General features: G+C 35.3%; 2 protein-coding genes across 2 annotated transcripts; one reads left to right on the top strand and one right to left on the bottom strand.

Moving 5' to 3' along the window:
- Positions 1-1,705: 1,705 nt before the first annotated feature.
- On the bottom strand, positions 1,706-7,547 carry LOC147570041 (uncharacterized). Its single transcript, XM_086656614.1, has 8 exons — positions 7,098-7,547; positions 6,796-7,002; positions 4,246-4,652; positions 3,893-4,078; positions 3,537-3,729; positions 2,821-2,897; positions 2,515-2,668; positions 1,706-2,381 (listed from the first exon to the last, which is right to left on the bottom strand). The coding sequence occupies exons 1-8, from the start codon at positions 7,407-7,409 to the stop codon at positions 2,061-2,063; spliced, it is 1,857 nt and encodes a 618-aa protein (XP_086512740.1). The 5' UTR covers positions 7,410-7,547; the 3' UTR covers positions 1,706-2,060.
- A 3,588-nt stretch (positions 7,548-11,135) lies between these two features.
- On the top strand, positions 11,136-15,762 carry LOC147570042 (uncharacterized). The gene is made up of 8 exons (XM_086663751.1): positions 11,136-11,435; positions 11,537-11,779; positions 12,152-12,558; positions 13,258-13,440; positions 13,804-13,996; positions 14,512-14,588; positions 14,788-14,941; positions 15,186-15,762. Exons 1-8 carry the CDS (start codon positions 11,136-11,138, stop codon positions 15,501-15,503), a joined length of 1,875 nt encoding a protein of 624 aa, XP_086519877.1. The 3' UTR covers positions 15,504-15,762.
- The last annotated feature ends 5,137 nt before the right edge of the window (positions 15,763-20,899 follow it).

Raw genomic sequence — 20,899 nt, forward strand, 5'->3', positions numbered from 1 at the left:
CTATCTCTCTTTGCCTTCGAACTGAATGTATAAATAGAGATGATAAACTTCTTAATAAATCAGTTTTACTTTCATGGTATCAGAGCCCTAAGTATTTTCGATCGAAATTGAAAAACCCTAAATTGGGACGAGAGTGAAAGTAATCATAAGAGTTGGATTGTCTGTCATCAAAGAATCAGCAAACCAATCTCTTCTCAAAGGAAATCAAAATTGAATCATCTGTGATCTCTCTCTTACTAAGTTTCTCTTAATTAGTAACACTAAAACCAGAAATGTTTACAAACCAGGATCTTTTATATATAGATCTGAAGAACAAATCATTCAAAATGAACCAAATTTGTTAAAACATATCAAATGTGTTCTGGGAAGACCTAAATGTTTCTACATATTAAATATTTCTGAAGAACAAAATTTATATTTAAAAAACACATTAAAACATGATGAAGATCTTAAGAAACATGATGAAGATCTTAAGAAACATGATGAAGATCTTAAGACAAACAAATACATCAAAATCTTTGATTTTGTTGAACATGATGAAGATCTTAAGAAACACCCACATAAAATTGTTGTGTATTCAACCGTAACTCTTTCTTTTTTTTCCTAAAAATCGAATAACAAAAACAAAACCCTAACAAAAGATTTTAGATGCCCTAGTTTTTTCAAGATCGAACCGATGAAAAATCGAGTAACAAAACTAAAACCCTAAAAATCGAGTAACAAAACCAAGATCGAACCGATGAAAAAAGCCTTTTCAAACCGGAACCCTAACAAAAGATTTTAGATACCCTTAGTTTCTCTAGATTTCAGCCGATTTTTGATAGAGATGATGGAGATTAAAGCTCAAAAACGATCTGCAGTGATAGATGTAGAAAGTCAAATAGAGGATGTAGAGAGTGAAATAGAAGATGTTGATGAAAGTGTACATGTAGAGAGAGATGGGTAGATCTTTGAAGATTTAAGATGAAAAATCTATAAATCTAGAGAGAAATTGAAGATGTGTTTTAAATAATTTTTGTTTTTCACTAAATCTTGTTTCCCTCTCTACAAAACCATTTATTTGTTTCTTTTTGGTTTTTGTAGAGAGAGAGAGACTTTTTTTTTTAGGGAGTGGGAAGCAAAAGATGTAAAGATGGAAAAGAGAGAAATATTTTGAGCTATAAACCCAAGTCTGACTTTCAAAAGTGTCTAGATATTTTGGGCGGGATATGTTTGGATTTTGTTATTTTAAGGAGAGTTAATGCGGGCCAGGACAGTATTGTCTCTTATTTATGTAAACGAGGGTAATGTGGTACTTTCATCAAATGGGTTCTTTTCTCATTATTATTTGAGAGTGGGCCTCATACATATTAACCCCCTATATATTGGGCCTTATAATTACCGGCCCATGAAGATAACCCAATCTTTTATATTCTTTCTCGACGTCCTTTTCCGTCTGATCTTATTGAGATAATCAAAACGACTGGCGCACCAGGCTGCCATTGCCTTTTCAAGTCTTCTCCTTCTTAGACCTCCAACCTTATCCCAAAAATACTCCATTTACGACATTTTCACATGAGAGTGGGTACAACGGATCCCCACACGACCCACCACACCCATATTTCATGTGTGAAGTAGAAAGAGTCGCCTACAACATATGTACTGTTCATTTTTCCGAAGTCAAAATCTAAATATGACTCAGAAGTTTGAATCAACTCGAAACAAATTTCAAAATGTTTGTTTTATTTAATTCTGAGGTTCACAAAAACAACATAGTAACAAGTAATTGAAGAAGATTCAGTCTTACATTGCCAAGTATAGTTTCTATTCTTATCAAAGGAAAGTAAAGAAGTTTACCTTGAGATCTTCTTGTTTCTATTTCTGCAACAATGGCCGTTGACTCCATTAAATAACTCAATCAGAAAAGAACACAAAAACCAACAAGAACATAATGGTACCAAAAGAAACAAAAAACAAAGGGTGTCTTCTTTTTGTTGTAGTTGTTTGTTGACAGCACTTATCGGGAAGAAAGCTTAGTCCCACATAGGCCAAGGGACAGGTTAGAGCATTATAGAGAGAACTTAGAGAGGACGGAAAACAGAACTAATATAGTCAGAACAAGCGAAGGAGATGATTGAAGACGCTATTAGTTTTGTTCCTGGGCTAACTTTCCATTCCTCAACCTCTATCTTCTTTATGTTGGGACAGCTTGAAATAATGGTTGCAACTCCAGCTGAAGAGACATTAGGACAATTAACTATATCGCACGACTCAAGCAATTTGCAATATTTCATTACATGTGATAGACCATCATCAGTTATTTGTCTACAATGAGATAGTAATATTTCCTTTAGTAGCCGGCATCTTTCTCCTACTTCTGCCAAGGCCAAATCTCCCAAATTCTGTCCAAAGAAAACAAATGTATGCAAGTTGGATATTGTTCAGCAATGAAGTCGATATTATAGAGACCCATATGACATTTCATATCGTCTTGATTGCAGAAAAACAAATCTCTCAAAATTATAATATACGTACTTGCACACGCCTGACATCAAGGTAAACAAGTTGCGGGCATCCCCTGGCAATAGCTATCACACCAGCATCACCAATATGCTGGCAACCACTGACACTCAAGTATTGCAGTAACGGGCATCCTTCACCAATAGCGATTAGGGCATCATTCCCAAGCCTATTACATCAACATTTAATAGTATCAGATTTACGCTTGAGAATTTATAATGTAAGTCGAACTGCTGCGGAGTAGGTTATGGTTCTCTGATGAGAAGAAAAAATAGCTTAATATTCACAAGAAGAACAAGCGAAAACTAAAACGCTAATTACTTGGAACAACACGAAAGATTCAAGTCCGTGAGATATTGACAGTAGGTGCCAATCGCTTTGATGCCCTCATCTCCGATCTATAAAAGAAAAACAGAAAAATATGTGTTAAACAAATAAGAAATACAACTGTTGTCACTTCGTATGCTGCATAAACTTAATCAATGGTTGTACGCTTGTTTTTATTATGTAGATGTGTCCGAACTTGAGGCACAAATAGAGAATCGCCTTGACGCACACCTATCTACCACATTTTGAACAATGGTATGTTGCATCAAATAAGTAAAGCTTGACCTCAAAATTTTGACAAATGATTAATGTTGAGAACTTCTTTTTTCAGACATTTTTATGAAGTAATGTGGTAGCGCAGCACCACCACGGCTAAAAGCTATACTTATTCCCCTAGACCTACTAGAACTAGCGCCATTTTAACTAACCATAGTAAACATTGGTGTTTGGTCATTAAAACAACACTATTTGAACATAAATGTTCCAGTATCCAAGAAGTCATGCTTAACTATGTTAGCTATAATTTGTCGCACTAATCGACTTCGTTCCAATCATGGATCTGCGTGTTTTTAACAATTCGTACTCGGAAACCCGTTGCACCTATGCTGATAACTAAGATGCTACATGCCTAGATGGCTAGATCTAACGTAATTCAAGGAACGAAACCTCCAGCCTAAAGGTTAGAGTTTAGATACCACCGAACATGTTACCTCATCACATTGTTCAATATGAATCTTCTGTAAGCCTTTGCAACCCTGGGCTATGTGGCATAAGGTATCATCTCCAAATTCTGAACAATGCACCACATGAAGGTATTGTAACCATATGCAACATCTACCAATCTCGAGAAATGCTTCCTTGCCAACATCAGGGCACCATTGTACGACTACTTCAGAAAGTTTCCTGCACCCATCAATACAGAAACGAACATTATTCCACGAAAAAAATACAAAAGAGTTGGTAGTGGAACTATTTGTCCACACATGCAATTTGCAAAAACATGGTAAAATAAACTTGCCACTTTCGTAATTCTTAAATGTAGCTAGTGGTAGAGAGAGAGACTAACGGGCAAGATCTTGCAATAGACATTAACCCATCATTGTTAATACCGAGGGCGGAAAGAACTTCAAGATGTAGAAGCTCAGAACACCCGGACCCAATTGCTTCTAGACCTTGGTCGGTCAAGAAATCACAATCACTTAGAGAAACATGTGTCAGTTTCTTGCACCCTGACCCAATTGCGAAGAGACTCCTACAAATTTATCAGTGAAGATTATAAACACGTAAAAATAAACACCAACATATCAAAATCAGAATTTATTAGAATGAGGCTCCAACAGCGAAAGCTGATATACTACGTATAATACCAACAAACTGAAGAGTCGTGGGAGCGAAATTCAACGAAAGCTGATATGTTACCTGTCAGTAATTTCTGCGCCATTTTGCAATGCTAGCAACTCCAATGACGAAGAGTAAGTACCTACAGCTTCTAAAGCCTTATCTGTAATACCTTCGCAACATAGCTTCAAAATTTTCAAAGATAGACATCCTTTAGCTATAGAAATCAGCCCTCGGTCCTCGATATTATCTAACTCCAGTAACAACATCTCAAGAGAGGTACTATTAGACCCCACAACTTCCAGTGAGAAATCGGAAATATCCTCACAATTTGATATTGCAAGAGCTTTCAGTGAGTTCCCACATCCAATGGCTAATCCAGTCATACCTGTATCAGTCAAGCCTTCACAAAGACATAAACTTAAATCCTCGAGTTGCTTGCAATACTCTCCGACAGCTGCTAGTCCCCCATCTTCGATATAACACCCCTACATGCACAAAAAGAACTAGCACTTCAAAATTCACACGTACTCACTTGTGAAAAAACATATCTCTCTCATTATATATATACCAATTTGAAACCCAAGTTCAACACCAAAGAGGTCACCACCAGCTTTATATATACCTAGCGTAAATGAGTTATAAAATAGATAAAGAATTATGAACAGTTAACTATCTTTTTATTAACATTTATGGTGTATTCCGAACTCTAGGATCTCTCCCTTACTAAGTTTCATAATTAATCTACTACTTTCATCTTCTTTATTATTAATTTATTTATCATAAGATCAATGTTAAAATTAATTGTTTACTAATTTTAGGTTAGAATAAATCTTAGCTTATCTTCCTGGTATTTGCAAGATTTATACTACTTGAATCTATGCACTTGCGGACTTTTATTTTAAAATGGTGTTTAAATTAGTTACATATTTTGCTAGTATATTCACACTAAGTTTGGCACTGTTGTCATCCCCGCCGTGTCTCGGGAGGGGAATTTTAAACCCGATTTCCTTTCAAGGTTCGCGCGGATTGTGCTCTCTTACTGATGAACTATGGGCTTACCGTATTGATTTCAAAACCCTTATTGGAATGTCTCCTTATAGACCGGTTTATGACAGAGTATGCCACTTACCTGTCGAGTTAGAGCATATTTGGCTTCAAGCAAATGAACAGGTAGTGAGAGAAACTCCAACTCAATAAACCGGAAGAGGTAAAGAATGATGCATATGAAAGTTTTATGTTTGTATAAGCATAAAATAAAGGTGTTTCATGATAAAAACATTTTGAGATGATCATTTTCACCAAGCCAAAAAGTTCTCTTATGCAATACCCGTTTGCATTTATTTCTTCGAAAATTGCATTCTAGACGGACGAAGCCTTTTGCTGTTACATTTGATTATCCGTGGTGCGGTTGATATTGAAAACAAAAATGGTAATACATTTAAAGTTATGGCCAACCTGAATGTTGGAGTTGATTATTGATATCAACCAAAGTAATAGATATACTTATTAAATATTCTGCCTATCAAGAGTGATCCTCTAGTCCGTATAGTTTGGCTGACGACTCTAAACTAAACGCTGGTTGGGTGGCAATCCATGTACCTAATAGAGGACAGTGGAGTATAGTAATATTTTTCTTTTCATCTTTTTATTCCTGCGTAGTCTTCAGAACATTGAGGACAATGTTCCGTTTAAGTTCAGAGATGAGGAAATAAAATTTTGCTGAGGCCATATTTCAAAAGTAAATTTTGGTGGGTAATATTTGAAATTAAATTAACTAGGCACTTAGGGTTTTTCTTTTTCACAATAGAAGGGTTTTTAGGCCATTATTAGGGTTTTTCTTGGAGAATTAAAGAGGAAAAGAGAGACGAAGACAAAACGATGGTGAACATCAATATTTATTCGGGTTGTTCTTTCCATTTTATCTTTCATTTTGTTATTTAACTTATTCATGATTACCATTGTAAACATGGATTGCTAACTGGTGAAACATGAAGCCTTGAAGATGAATAAATAATATTTTCTCCTAATGATTTCCTCGAATATGTGCTTCATTGTATGAAAATATTAAACTCTCGTAATTCTTTCTCATGCAACATTCTTCATTATTCATCATTTCGATTTGATTTATCATGTTTAGATTTCAATATTTAATGATTTATACTTATTAATTGATAAATATAATTGAGTTGTTATTGTTTTCTATAACAAGTTTAATCATTTAGATGATTACATGTTTTAAAAAAAAAAAACATTATATCTTCCGGTATTTGGATGCAAATGGTATACTAAATATTGAGTTATAAAACATATCTAGAATTATAAATGGTTATCTATCTTTTTCTATTAACGTTTATGGTGGATCCCGAACTCTAGGATTCCTCTCTTATTAAATTTTCGTTTGATTAATCAACCATTTCTGTCTTCTGTATTATTTATTAATTTATTTTATCGTAAAATCAACGTTCAAAATTTATCATTTACTTATTTTTAGGGTTTGAATAGATTTTAGCTTACCTTCGACTAGTAATGCAGAATTTTATTTTAAGTCTGTATCTAAATCAGTGACCTAGACTAGATTCACATGACATATTCCAGGAGGAGAGAGAGCCAAAAAAAAAAAATGTTCACCTTTAATTCCAATGATTTCAATAATGGAGATTTCTTAGCCAGGGATGTTAGGTCAACAGTTGTCAGAGGAGAAGTACATATCAAGCTTAACATTTCAAGCTCATTTATCAAGGTAAGAGAAGACAACCCATCATCTGCTTCGAAGTCATATCTTTTTTTACTCCAACTCTCACCATATTTCTCTCGGGACGACGAGCTTCCTTCTTTCTGTGTCAGATTGAGAAAAAAAAAAACAGATGAATAAAAAAAAACCCTAGCAATTCGAAAAATTAAACAAGAGAGAGAGAGAGAGAAAGACTTACTTGAAGTGAAGTTGGAGAATTGATTACTTGTTGGTGAGGATCAACAGGTAAATTCATAGGAACGGGTAAACTTTCATCAATGAAAACATTTCTTAAATTAATAAATCGATTGATCAATAACTTAATTACAAGATCTGGATTACCAGAACCACTCAATCGAATTGTATGACGACTTAATCTTTCAAGATTAAACCATCTTTTACAAACAAGTGAGCATGAATCAAGATCAGATTTTGATTCCTCAATACGACTAAAAATATTAAATATTATTTCATCTGGAAGGATTGCGTTTATCAAATCAAAACCTTTCATTGTAAAAAATCAAAAACGAAGATCGTGCCCTAGAAATTGTGAAGTTGCGAAGAGTAGCTCCAGTTTAAGCAGAGGAGAAATGTGTGAGAAAACCAACGCGCATACAGGGGAGGGGGTTTTATCGTATCTTCAGGTGGCGGCGGGCTCCGAAAATCAGTGGGCCGCCCGGTTAAGGGTTTACTACTCCTACTTCTTAGGGGGGGTGTTTACGGGTTATTCCAATAAAAGGGTGTTTTTAGTAATTTGTTATTCGTGTTGGTTCACTAGTATTTACTACTTTGATTATATATTCTAATAAGAAGAACTTATAAATAAACAAGTCGTATCTATCTTCTTTTAGAATAATAACTCATATTCACAACCAATTGTCGTACTTTACGATATTGAATTATGTTACAAGAAATTAATAACAAATAATATGTTACACTCTCGATGTAAAACCATAATCACGAAAGATCTTAGTAATATTAATTAGAAAATTACCTACGACGGACAAAGATATTATAATGAGCATGTAATAAAGACAAGATAAAAAGAATCAGTAAGATATCTGCATTGAAAAATTTACCATTGATACAAAGAAATTAAAAAGAGACGAATAAATTCAAGATAAAAAGATATCTATGATCTACTATAATAAAGACAAGATAAAAAGAATCAGCAAGATATACCTCTGCATTGAAAAATTTACCATTGATACAAAGAAAATAAAAAGAGACGAATAAATTTAAAACATGAAACAAGTAACACTAACCAATGACATAATTCTGATAAGCAAGAATGAGCTCAGAATCCAGATAAAAAATAGTTACAAATAAAAAGAGTCTTCATTGAGCAATGCACTATTAGAATTCGTATCGTTATTTTCAATAAAATGGAGTATTTTACATTCTCATCCAGATATCGCATTTGTAGAGTAAAAAATATAAGTATTTTTTACTTTGTTCCTCAAGCACTATTTGGAAAGGCCACCGCTTTGGAGAAAAAAAAAATCACAGGTTCGATTCCCAGAAGAATAGAAATTCATTATTATAGAATTGGGATTATTAAAAGGTATAAGTAATAATAAGTTTCTCGGGCTTTAGGCTTTATATTGTTGGGCTTTAGGCCCTTTCAAGTAGCCGACAGGGAGTCGTCGGGTGGAGTTGGTCGGGGCTTCTTTGCCTCTTCTCCCCCCCTCTCTCTTTGTTGTTTCCTCTTTGCCTCTTCTTGAAAAAAAACATAAGGGTAAACAAAAAGTTTCTGAGTGGGAACTATTTCTTTGGAACTTTTGTTGGATCTTTAAATTTTTTAAAAACTTTGAAGTTTAGCGTTATTGGTTTGAACCTTTTCTAAGAACTTCGAAGTTCAGAACATTATTTAAAAGCTTTAAACTTTGAATGGTGCTATTAGCCACTCCGAAGATGAACTGCTTTTCCACTTTAAACGGGGACCCAAAAAGTCATTTTCTAGTATAATAATACATTTTTTTTTTGAAGCCAAGGGAAACAATTTCCACTCATAAGTGATAAAATCACGATGTTACATGGATGATAATTCTTATTTCTCTCCTATGAAAACTTCATGAGAGTTACATACCTTTAAATGCAAAGTGCCTCATGAAAGAAAAGAAATTGGACTAGACACAGACACAATGATCCTACAAATCGAGAAAAAAGACCCTGAAAGTCGACAAAAAGATCCTAAAGATCGTGAAAATAGACCCTAAAGGTCTAACAAAAATACTGTAATAAATTTAAAAGAACCATCATTGTCATCACCGGAAAACCGCCGCCGTCACTGGGAAACCGTTTCCATCACCGGGAAACTGCCTCCATTGCCGGAAAAACGCTCCCGTCACCGGAAAATCATTTCCATCACTTCGTCAATCCCCGTCATGTGATTATTCTTTGAACCCCGATCTTCGTTGTTAGAGGGCAAACCGATTTACAAGAATGACGTCATTCCAAGCCCATCCGTGTTCTTCACCGTTGGCGAAGATGAAGTGGTAGATTTCATGTATCACTAGACATGAGCAATCCTCACAAACGAATCAGAAACCCATTACAAATGAGATAAAGCAATTGAAACCCATAAACAGAAACTTCTAACATCCTCTATTCATCAAGTTCACATCTATTAGTTTCAAACATACGAATACCCTAGAAAATCAATAATCCATCATCACCAGATAACTATCATCCGAAATTCATTCCAAAGAATAGATGAAAGGTCAAAAGCAACTCTGAATTAACATAGATAATTCAAAGGCAGAGTTCCAAATTGCAAATTGAACTATAAGATGACTAGTAGTTATAGAGAGAGAAACAAGGAAGAAACTGGATCTAGAAGAATCAAGATTTAGAGAGAGAAAGAGTCAACAAACTCTTTGATTTACTTCTGTAATTGATTGATTTCGCTTGTGAGACATTGGAACCAGATATGGAATTGTCTTCGTCGGATCGATCCCGTCGCCGCCGCAGTTTCGATCAATTCTTGGTCGTAAATGTTTAAAACCAAACAGAACTGCCTGAAAATTCGTCACCACCGTGATATAGGGTGGTGCCGGAAAGGACAAAAAATCGCTCCACCACAGAGACTATCTTATTGATGTCTATCTTATTGATATCTTTTATCTTACCATGGACATTTTCCTTTCACAAGATCTTTTCCACATTTAGACTAGTGCATCCAATTGATTACCTTCTTTAATGTCTTTTTTGTTTTCCAACTAGTGCACTACTTTCATTTAGAAAACACTTAGGCCATGTTTGGCGCGCGGAAATGTCGTGGGAATGGAATGTGATTCCCGAGAATCACATTCTAGATCATTGTTTGGCTCGCGGGAATGGTGTGGGCCCGGGAATGTGATTCCCACAAAAAGGGACAATAGCAAACCCAAGGGGGGAGGTGGGTTTGTGATTCCCATTCCCCCGGAATCACATATATTAATATTTATTGACAAATATATCATTAACAAAATATTGAATTACCGATTTTATTTTTTTGTAGGATCTCGTATTAATAAGTACTATTTATGTTTATGAACAAAATTTAATTTTAGATAAATTTTTATTTAGGTTTACGAAGAAAATTTTATTTTAGATAAATTTTTATTAAGACATTTATTTATTATCTTTAAATTCTAACCATTTGATGTATCGTGTTATTATTTCATATCTACGAATTTGAAAAAAATAATGTTGATTTTAATATATAACAAAGTTGATGTGTATATTTTATACAAAAAAAATAGTTGATATGTAATTTGTAGTTTAAGTAAGGGTAAAAGTGAACTTTTACAAATATATACATTCCTATTCATATACGAACCAAACACCTAATTAGGAATATGTCAGGAATCAAATTCTCATTCCTGGTCAAACCAAACGTCAAACTACAGTAATCTGATTCTCACGGATCACGTTACGGGAATATTCAATTCCCGCGCGCCAAACATGGCCTTAAATATTCTTTTATCATTGTGTGGAAATCAATAAAAATTTGAATTTTCTTTGTTTTCCATGATTTTGGGCGTGGTTGATGGAAATTGGAGAAATCAGTTGAGGGAAATCCCTATATTTTAGGAGTAGATGGGGAATTTTAGTTTTTTAAAATTAGTTTGACATGTAGAAACAGGGGAGAGTATATATACGTTTCCTTTTCCTCTTCTCGACGTGGAAGAAATTTTCAATCCCTTTTAAGGGTTTTAGGGAAGAAGTTTATCTATCATCTTCATCTTTAGCAATGAGAGGCGGTGATTTGATAAACACAATTCTTCCCGATGAAATAATTATTGAGATTTTTAGTCGTTTTGAGGAATCAAAATCTGATACCGATTCATGCTCTCTTGTATGTAAAAGATGGCTCAAACTTGAAAGATTGAATCGTCATACAATTCGAATAAGTGCTTCTTCTTCTGGTAACAACAGAGATATTTTAATTAAGTCATTAGTTGATCGATTTGTTAATGTTAGAAATATTTCCATCAATGAAAGATTACCTACTTATGTCAATCTACCAACTGATCTTGTGCTTACTGATAAGGTAAGTATTGATTTTCGTAGTTCTTGAATGAAATTGTTCTTATCCAACTTCATGCACATCTAATTCCAAGAAGTTGATAGTCTTACTCATCTCGCTCGCAGGAAGGAATACATTATGGTACTGGGAGTTCAAGCTCATTGCCAGAACAATGTGATGAGCATGGAAGTAGAAGATCTAAAAATCAATACGTTGAATCATGTAACTTATCAGATGTTGGATTGTCTTATCTTGGTCAGATCAGTAGGCTTGAGGAGCTAAGCTTGATAGAGTGTCATAGTGTGAGAAGTGTAGGACTAGTATCTTTGGCTGAGAGATGTCGATTTTTGAAATCGTTGGAACTACTGGTGAATATATATATATGTCTCTTATAAAATGATTTGATTTCCTGGTATAATATGAAACACTACCTACTGATATTTACAAGAGATGCATCTTACAATATTCAAATGTTGAAGTGTATATCATATTACTGCATAAACCCTTTTGTGCATCACATTATGCGCATAATTGTATGAAGTGTAGCACCATATTACGTGTGTAAAGTGTGTGTACGTTTGAAGTAACTTGAAACGTGTTAAGCAACTTGAAATGTTGCAAGCAATTATGCGCATAACTGTATGAAGTGTAGCACCACATTATGCGCATAATTGTATGCGCATAACTGCATAAACCCTTTTGTGTATCACATTATAAAATAATTCTCTTTTTCCATGTAGGGTTGTTATATTGGAGATCAAGGTTTAGCAGCTGTAGGGCAGCGTTGCAAGCAACTTGAAGATTTAAACTTAGGTTTTAGTTTAGATTTGACTGATATAGGTGTGACCGAAATTGTTGTCGAATGTGGGAAGTCACTGAAAGCCCTTACAATATCAGCTTGCGGGAATATTACTGATATCTCGTTGGAAGCTGTGGGGCGTAATTGTACATCTCTTCAGATCTTCTCACTGAACTATTTAGATTCTGTCATGGGCCATGGGGTGATTTCGATAGCTAAAGGGTGTCCGTCCTTGAAACTTCTGAAGCTACGTCGCGTAAATGTCACAGATGAGGCTTTGCAAGCTGTAGGTAACTACTGTATGTCACTGGATTTGCTAGAATTGGGTGAGCAGAGATTGTCTGACAGGTTGAATATTTTCTTATGATTATTTATTGGATATTCTAATAAAAATGAAAATACGAGTTGTCAATTTAAAATTGGAAAATAAGTCCGACATGACCTGTATCTTAAATGGGACAATAAATCCGACATGATCTGTACCTTAAATGGGTCAATGCCCCTAAACCTAGAGTTAGATACCTGCAAGAGATATGCAGATGGAATTCTTAGAAAACATGACCAGCATGAGATAAATCTTGTTCTTTACCTTCAATTTCTTCAATCTTAAACATATATTTCTTTTTTATTCCACTTATATTTGAAAATAAACTTGATCCTGGTCCACACCCTTTATCGGTAAAAAAGTTATTTATGTTTGTCGTAGAATGTTCTAGTTAGTGCTAATTACCCGAAGTTATTTATTTTCATTTACTCTTGTATTCTATCAATAACAATAAAAAAACATAAAATTTAGTTTCTATCTTTAAACCAAAAAAAGACATTGATAGAACATCAAAATTCCATCTCTAACTCAAAATAACTGATGTTTCACATTTTTACTGCCCTCTAGCCTGGTCTTCCCTATATATCGAGAGAAATTTCCTTGCTGTGGTATAGAGAAGAGAATTCCATTGGCATTGACGTTCACATAATGGACTCATTAGCATTTCATGGATTTTGGTCTCAAGATTTTGGTGTTTATGTTCACATGTTTATAACTTGTAGGAGTTTACTTGCAATTGGGTCCGGGTGCAAAATGTTGAAATTTGTCACTGTAAATTTTTGTTCTTCCTTGAGTGACCGGGGTCTCCAAGCAATTGGATCTGGTTGTTCTGGACTTATGCATCTTGAAGTTAAGCAATGCGATATTGGAACAACTGGATTGGAGTCTATTGGAAGATCTTGCCCGTCAGTCTCTCTCCCTCGCCCTCTCTATAGCTAAGTTGCCTTATTTCTTGCAAGTTCATTTGGTACATATTTCAAAATCGCAAGCTCCCTTTTATATGTTTTCACTTGATAGAAATATTTTAAGTTAGAAAGACTACTAAGTCGTTCATTAAGTCCATATTAGTGGTGGCATCCTTTGACATTTAATTTTATGGAAGAGGCAAAAATAAACTTTATCAAACAAAATTGTTGGGGGTGGCAATTGTTATGAAAGAGTGGAATCATCTTTTGCCACACTGCGGATATCAGAACAAATAGGTGCATTGTTAATTCGTTATTTTTAGTTGTTGCAACTAATGTGCATTTTTATTTGAATGTCTCCAGTAATCTTTCTAAACTATCTATAACATCGTCCCCATATATTGGCAATGCTGCATTTTTTGAGATTGGCCGAGGTTGCAAATTGTTACAAGATCTTAAGTTGGAGAAATGTTCAAATATAGGAGATGATGCTCTATGCCACATTGCTCGGGGTTGTAAAGGATTGAAGAAGCTTCATATTGAACAATGTGACCAGGTAACTTGTTCAATTTGTCCAATTTTTACCTTTATTGGGAGTAATCTTTTCTGGTAACATCTTGCATCTAAGTTATTCAGAATAATGTTATTTGAACTATCAAACACAAATGTTTATTATGGTCAATCAAGAAGAGCATAAAATCAAGTAGGTTGAGGCGGTTGAGGAGTACATAATGAAGGTTATTCTGCATCCAATCCTTGAGCAATGGCTCCAAGATCGTGTAACAATCACTATTTCAGAAATATTAATTCGAACTAAAAAACATGGCTACACAAAGTTTAGTTTTTTCTAGGGTGATAATTGGCCAAGTGGGTAAAATAAACAAGAGGGCCGGTTGATCATGGGAGTTAAAGAGTGATGCTCCTAAAACAGTAGTTCTTTGTTTCTGTTAAAACACGAAAGTAGGATTTCAAATAGAAACTTATATATATATATCATGAAATCTTGAGGTTAAGCTTGCTGATTTTTTGGAATAGATACTTATATATGTATATTATTTGCCTTTCAAATAGATTGGAGACGAGGGAATCGTCGCCATTGGCGCTAACTGTCAACATCTCACAGACTTGAGTATTTGCGCTTGTCGAAGGTGATTTTCTTTGCTCAATTTCGTTCTCTTTTTTCTTCTTGTATTAATTATAAGCTGTTTCTTTTGTTTTCTTTTCAAGAAAGAACCATTAGCTACTCTCAGAAATACATTTATTATCTTGTAAGATAGGTTACGGGTTAGGTTTACTTTATATTACCCTTGAACATAAATGTGATACCATTCAATGTTGATATGCCAGGGTTGGGGATGATGTCCTTATCGCCGTTGGTCAGGGGTGTCGTTCACTTCAGTGTTTAGATGTCAGTGATTGCAAGCTTATTGGTGATGCTGGACTGATAGCTATTGCAAAGGGTTGTGCTCAGCTTGTCTACCTTGATGTCAACGGTCTTGAGGCATGTGACTTTCTATCTTTATAGTTAAAACTTCATTATCTACTAGACGAACATTGGTGGTGTCGTTATTTGTTAACTCTGTGATATTTGGATACAAGATGTCAACAACCCATTATTACAGAACACACACACGCACGCACATATATATGTATATATATATATATATATATATAGGTCAGAGCACAACCCTGTCAAGGCGGAGTCGAACTCCGTCCAGTGGACCCTCACATATTTGTTTTGGCAGAATTTAGGTGATGCGGGGGTGGCAAAGATAGGAGAAGGATGCCCGTTACTAAAGCGTGTACTACTATCTAATTGTCGACAAATAACAGATGTTGGGTTGTCACATCTAGTGAAGAATTGCAGATTGCTTGACTCATGCGGTATGAGTCTTTGTCCGAATGTTTCTTCAGTTGGAGTTGAAACTGTTGTTTCAAGTTGTCCTAACATGAAGAGGATCTCGGTTGAAAAACGGAAAGTTACCCCTAGAACCCGGCAAAGAGCAAATAATGTCATCTTCTACCATTATGGATATTTGAAACAATGTGCAAGTAGAGGTTAAGACAAGGAAATGAACCAAGCGACTCCGGGCATATGAATCCGTATTCTTATTTTTGGCCCTCGAAAAAGATCAAGATAAAGGCGTGTAAATTCAGGCAGGAACTTTTGTTTCGTCAACGTTTTACATGTAATTCTTATCCTAATGATCATTTTTGAAGCTAAGAGAAAGTCATGGTAAGTGTGGATGAAGGAAAATATGATAGATCAGTGTAACTTAAACTTCAGTCAAGTTTCAATTGTCTAACTCTTTTCTTTTTGTGTGTTGAAGACTCACATATTCTATGTTCACCCCGTCAAAACTCGAATTATTGGGCTCCAATTATTGGTGCATGTCTTTTCATCATTTTTTGTTAAAGGCGCCTATCCTCAAAGAAGGTACACCCGTCCCTCAAAGATGGAGATATCCGTCTATTCCCCTATTAGGGCAAAGCCAATGTGCATGGGCTGGGGCGCCCAATTTGCATTTTGGGAGTCCCAGCCCAGCCCGTTGGCTGCCCAACCCGGGACCTCCTGGGGCACCCAGCCCCAAAATGTAACGGTAACAAATGGGGTGGATCACCTAAAAAGGGATCCACTCCACTTAAATTTTTTTTTTTTCAATTGTTATTTTGTTTAATCTTATTAAAATGTTTTAAGCTACTTTTGAATCTTATTTTTTCTCTTTTTTTTTTTTTTGTGTTTATCTTTTTGAAATTATCTATCTCGGACAATATCACATTTTAATTTATAGTCGAAATCTAATAATTCATAGTCGAAATCTAAAATCAAAATTTCGCACACGTACTTCGCGCACGTACATTATTTGGATTTGGGAGCCAGTGTCTACAGGTTGCCCTTCTTTTTACTCTTGGGCCTTCGTCTCTCACCCCACGGATTGGGACAGTCTGACGGTACTCGGATTGTACCTAATTCGTGACTTGAACAACACGAAAATATCCTCATAAAGTTTTGGACCTTTGACGACATTCAACTGCCAAATACAAGTAAGAGTTAGTTACGAAGAAAATCGATCTTATATTTCAATTATTTCTAAGAGAGGACTGCAAATTTTATTCAATTAATTCACAGGTTCAATCATAGAAGAGAATGTTTCATACAAAATCTTATAAGAAAATAAACTCCATCAGAATCAAGTAGTTGACATACTCACTACAAAAATATAAATAGGTGAGTCGGAACGATGGTCAACTCGGTGAGCCGAAATAGAGTTTCCAATTATGTTTAGGAACCATGACAATTGTCAACTTTTTGGTTGTGTTTTGAGTTCTGAAGTCCAAGAAAGACAATCAATAGAGCGGTTAATTCTATCAGATCTGCAAAGAAGTACCAATAGAAGGTGATCATAAGGAGGGCCCTACTGAAGATAAGAGTCTCGTACAATAAGTGAACAGAATCTTAACCATCTTCACCTCAAGTTAGACCTTTCCAGATGAAGAATTGTCGCATTCAGGTTTAGTTATTTATATTTTTGTGCATCTGACTCTGATGTTTGGATGTTTGTACTTGTGTTACCTACTAAAAATAGAGAATAATCTGTGGATCTCAGATTTTTGTTGGTAAGACGGCTACTGACTCCATATGAATTAAATTGAAAATATTCTCTGATTTTGTTTTTTCTTCGTCGATACTGATCTTGCTGAAGAAAAACCGGGAGTAATGTGAAAAACGTTGAAGAAGAATGTGTATATAAACTTTGATCACAAGCAAAATCCCAAAAAATGTCTATATTTGTTGTTGACAACGTAATCGACTAGTATAGTTTCATGGTTTCAAGAATCAATAGAAGGAATCTGATCGTTAAGATATATGACAAGCATTAGCTTACATGGTTTGAGAAAAATAGAAAAACAAACAATAGTTATTCACTGTTAAAGGTCAGATCCAATAAGAAGTCGACATAGTTCTTTACCCATCAGTGATAGACTCAGTGGTAGGTTCTACAATACATTTGTGTGTATCTCATAGATATGTTATCTTACCCATCAACATCTTCATGTCGGAGGGTTAATTTGTCAGTCGGATTGGGATGATCGATTAGTCACCTTCTTGAGCTTTTTTTTTTCCAACTAATACACCACTTTCATTGCGAAAACACTTTAAACAAATATTACAGAGTGTGTCTATACTTTTTTAGTGGGAATTCTTTTGTCTTTATCATTTTGTCTGAATCAAAATAAGAAATTGATTTTTTTTCATTTTTCATGATTTTCACCATTAGAGCACTAATGCAAAACTACTACGTAGAAGATAATGTTAGAAGAACATAATGGTGTTATTTCGGCATGTTTCCACCTACAAAAAAATAAAAATTGGTAGTAGTGTAGAGTAGGGGTGGGAATCGGGCGGGTTCGGTCGGGCTCGGGTGTGATAGAGTCGGGCTCGGGCGGATCGGGCACTAAAATACCTAGCCCGCTACTAGTATCCGGGCGGATCGGGCCGGACAGATTCAACATATTCACTGCCCATAGCCCGTCCGAGCCCGCCTGCCCGAGCGGGCTCCGTCGGTGTCGGGCCGGACGGGCTCGGGTTAATTCAGTATTTGTTTTTATTAATTACAACTCCTGTAACTTAATATTTTTTTTTTAATAATTAGCCAACTCTTTTTGTAACCCTAGGTTAGTATCTTTTTAATTTAGCATTAGGGTAGCATTAGGGTCAACCTCTCTGCCCCTCTCTTATCTTTGGTGCTATTATGCTTTTAAAGAGTTCCATAAACATAAATTAAAACATCAAACTATTTTTCTTGTAACTAGATTACAACAAGTTCAACAAAAAAAAAACTAGATTACAACAAAATAAAACAAACCATCTCAAGTTCTCAACCCATTGTTAAAAAGAATACATCAACAACTAAGATCTAAAAAAAATAGTAAACCCTATATACCAAAGAAAACAGTAAACCCTAGATCTAAAAAAACAGTAAACCCTACAAAATACAAACCATTTCCAGATCTATAAAAAATTACATCACATTTAAACCCTAATAAGAAAACAAATCAAATAGTAAACCCTAATAAGAAAAAAAATATATTACTAACCAAGTTACAACAAATCAAACCCTAATAAGAAAACAAAATCAAACCCTAATAAGAAAAAAAAACCCTAAATCAAATATCAAATCAAAGTTTGATAAATCAAGTAAACCTTTCTCGACGTTGATCACGAGTCAAGCCATCATCTTTCCCTTTCTTGCCGTCGTTTCTAGCTTGAGCCCTTTCACGATCTTTCTCTCTCTGATTTCCACGTTAGTTCAAATGAAAGAAATGATTGATTGCTTGATGATAATTGATTGCTTGATGATAATTGATGATAATCAAATAAACAAAGAAGAAAGTAAAGTTACAGAGAAAGAGGCGGAGAGAGAGGGAGAGAAAGAGGTGGAGAGAGAGGGAGAGAAAGAGGCCGAGAGAGAGGCAGAGAGAGAGGAGAGAGAGGCGTTAGGTTTTTGTTAGGGTTTTCTGTTTTTGGAGCCTTTTATAATAGGTAAAAAGAAAAGTAGGTTAGATCCAACGGCTGAGAAGAGACGCCCTATCTTAGCCGTTGGATCTAAAGAATTTCACACGGATCGCGGGTTTCCGGGCTCGGGTAGCGGACAGACTATCGGGCTCGGGTAACGGACGGGTATAATGGGCCGGGACTCGGATTTGAAGTTATGTCCGAGTCCCGGCCCATTAACCCCGATTCATCGGGCCGGGTTAGCCCGGCTCGAGTTGGCTACGGACAGCGGGCTCTAACGGTCCGGGCCGAACGGGCCGGACCCCGGGGTCCCGGACCGTTTTCCCAGCCCTAGTGTAGAGTAGGGTTAGGAAGGAATCAATTGAGGAAAATCTCAAGGTTTTTGAGAATGGTGGAGAATTTTAGTTTATTAAATTTACCTTTGACTTATATGGACCAAATGATGAGTGTAAATAATATTTAACCAAATTAAATTGACCAAGTCAAGTGAAACGTGAGTGTGGCGCGTAGATACGGGTGTGTGTGTGTAGGAAGTTTTATTGGCAATACCTATACTTGTTAGATTCAATGTGATTTTACTCAAAACTTGGTCAAAATGAGTTGACCAAGTACCGTTGGGGGCAATCTTTATCCCTCATCTTTGAAGGTGTTTATCACTTACTTCTTCTTTTTCTCCCCCTCCACAAATCGTAAACCATCTCAAACCCTAGATATCCCAAATCCTTAAGTACCATCTTCATCTCACCGAAATCATCAAACTCAACCATCGTCGTCAAGCATTAAAATGGGTTGCCCATACCGAATTTATGCACCAACTCACTATGTTCTTCTTCTCAAACTCTAAATGCAAGAGATCTATTCTTTGTTACAAACTACCACGGATGAAAGAAGTTCTAAAAAAATTCGGGGACACGTAAAATATTCTAGAAAATTTATTTTTGGACATGAATTCAGTCTCCAAATAGTTGCATGAACATTCCCTAATAAGTTATTACATGTTTTATAGAATACTTTTCAGTAATGCAAAAAAAATGGAAGTCGAACTCGAAAACGTTCTGGTGCCACCGATTTCTCACGTGAAATTTGGTGGAACCATACTGATCTCAAGCTCAGTTCACATACAATGAACTTGGGAAGTTGAAATTGGTCGCCTCCTACCGTTTTCTTAGGGGAAATCGATACAAGCCCACCGATTTGGACCCAAGAATTTTGTTTGGCTGAAGCTCAGTTTGGTATTCGGTGGTCTAATGTCGAAATTGCTAGAGAAAATCGACACAAGACCACCAATTTGAGCTCTAGTAACTTACCTTTACTTGGCGTCCATGTAGGTGGGGTGAAGCCGAAATGATCTATGCAATTCCATCTGGTTGTACCGATTTGGACCTAAAAAAATTCAAATTTTTTTTCAAATCTGGACCAAAATGGCACGTGGCAAGACTTTAATGAACCCAACAAACAAAAATACGAAAGAAAATTAGTATATTACCCTTATGTATTATAAAATGCGAAAAGAAAAAAGAAATGTTGACGGTTTCCAAATTTTTTAAGTAATTGTGGCATCTCCCAATTATAAAAGTCCAAATACAGGCTAAAACTCCTAAAATTAATTTTGGTGAATTTTATTAAATATTTTTGTTGAAAGGAATTTTATTAGTTGAATTGAATGTTTGAAAATTGGAAAGGAATTCATTGTATATAGATTTCTAAACATGTGAAACTGGAGAATCTTAAAAATAGAAAGACTGGAGAAAAGTAAATAAAAAATAGAAAAACTCATAAAAATACATCTTGAACGCTTAATTAATGGAATTTTTCCCAGAAAATAGTCTAATATTGGAACGAGTGAGGGCTCTTAAGTTGAATACCATTGTATTCTACCGTCAAAATTTTGAGCGTTTTTTACACCAATAACTTCAGGTTTGAGAGTCTTATTTTCCTTGA

Source organism: Eschscholzia californica, unplaced genomic scaffold, assembly GCF_041429995.1.
Source record: "Eschscholzia californica isolate CP2 unplaced genomic scaffold, dmEscCali1.0.p SCAF_1, whole genome shotgun sequence".
Classification (NCBI taxonomy): Eukaryota; Viridiplantae; Streptophyta; class Magnoliopsida; order Ranunculales; family Papaveraceae; genus Eschscholzia; species Eschscholzia californica.

What these genes read in the sequence shown, in the direction of transcription:
- LOC147570041 (XM_086656614.1), bottom strand. Translation starts at nt 7,409, where the DNA reads ATGAAAGGTTTTGATTTGATAAACGCAATCCTTCCAGATGAAATAATA. An exon ending in TGAAATCATTGGAATTAAAG is followed by an intron (nt 4,653 to 6,795) that starts GTGAACATTTTT and finishes TTGTGCATGTAG; the next exon opens with GGGTGTTATATCGAAGATGG. An exon ending in GGCGCAGAAATTACTGACAG is followed by an intron (nt 4,079 to 4,245) that starts GTAACATATCAG and finishes ATAAATTTGTAG; the next exon opens with GAGTCTCTTCGCAATTGGGT.
- LOC147570042 (XM_086663751.1), top strand. Translation starts at nt 11,136, where the DNA reads ATGAGAGGCGGTGATTTGATAAACACAATTCTTCCCGATGAAATAATT. An exon ending in GAGCAGAGATTGTCTGACAG is followed by an intron (nt 12,559 to 13,257) that starts GTTGAATATTTT and finishes TATAACTTGTAG; the next exon opens with GAGTTTACTTGCAATTGGGT. An exon ending in TTGATGTCAACGGTCTTGAG is followed by an intron (nt 14,942 to 15,185) that starts GCATGTGACTTT and finishes TTGTTTTGGCAG; the next exon opens with AATTTAGGTGATGCGGGGGT.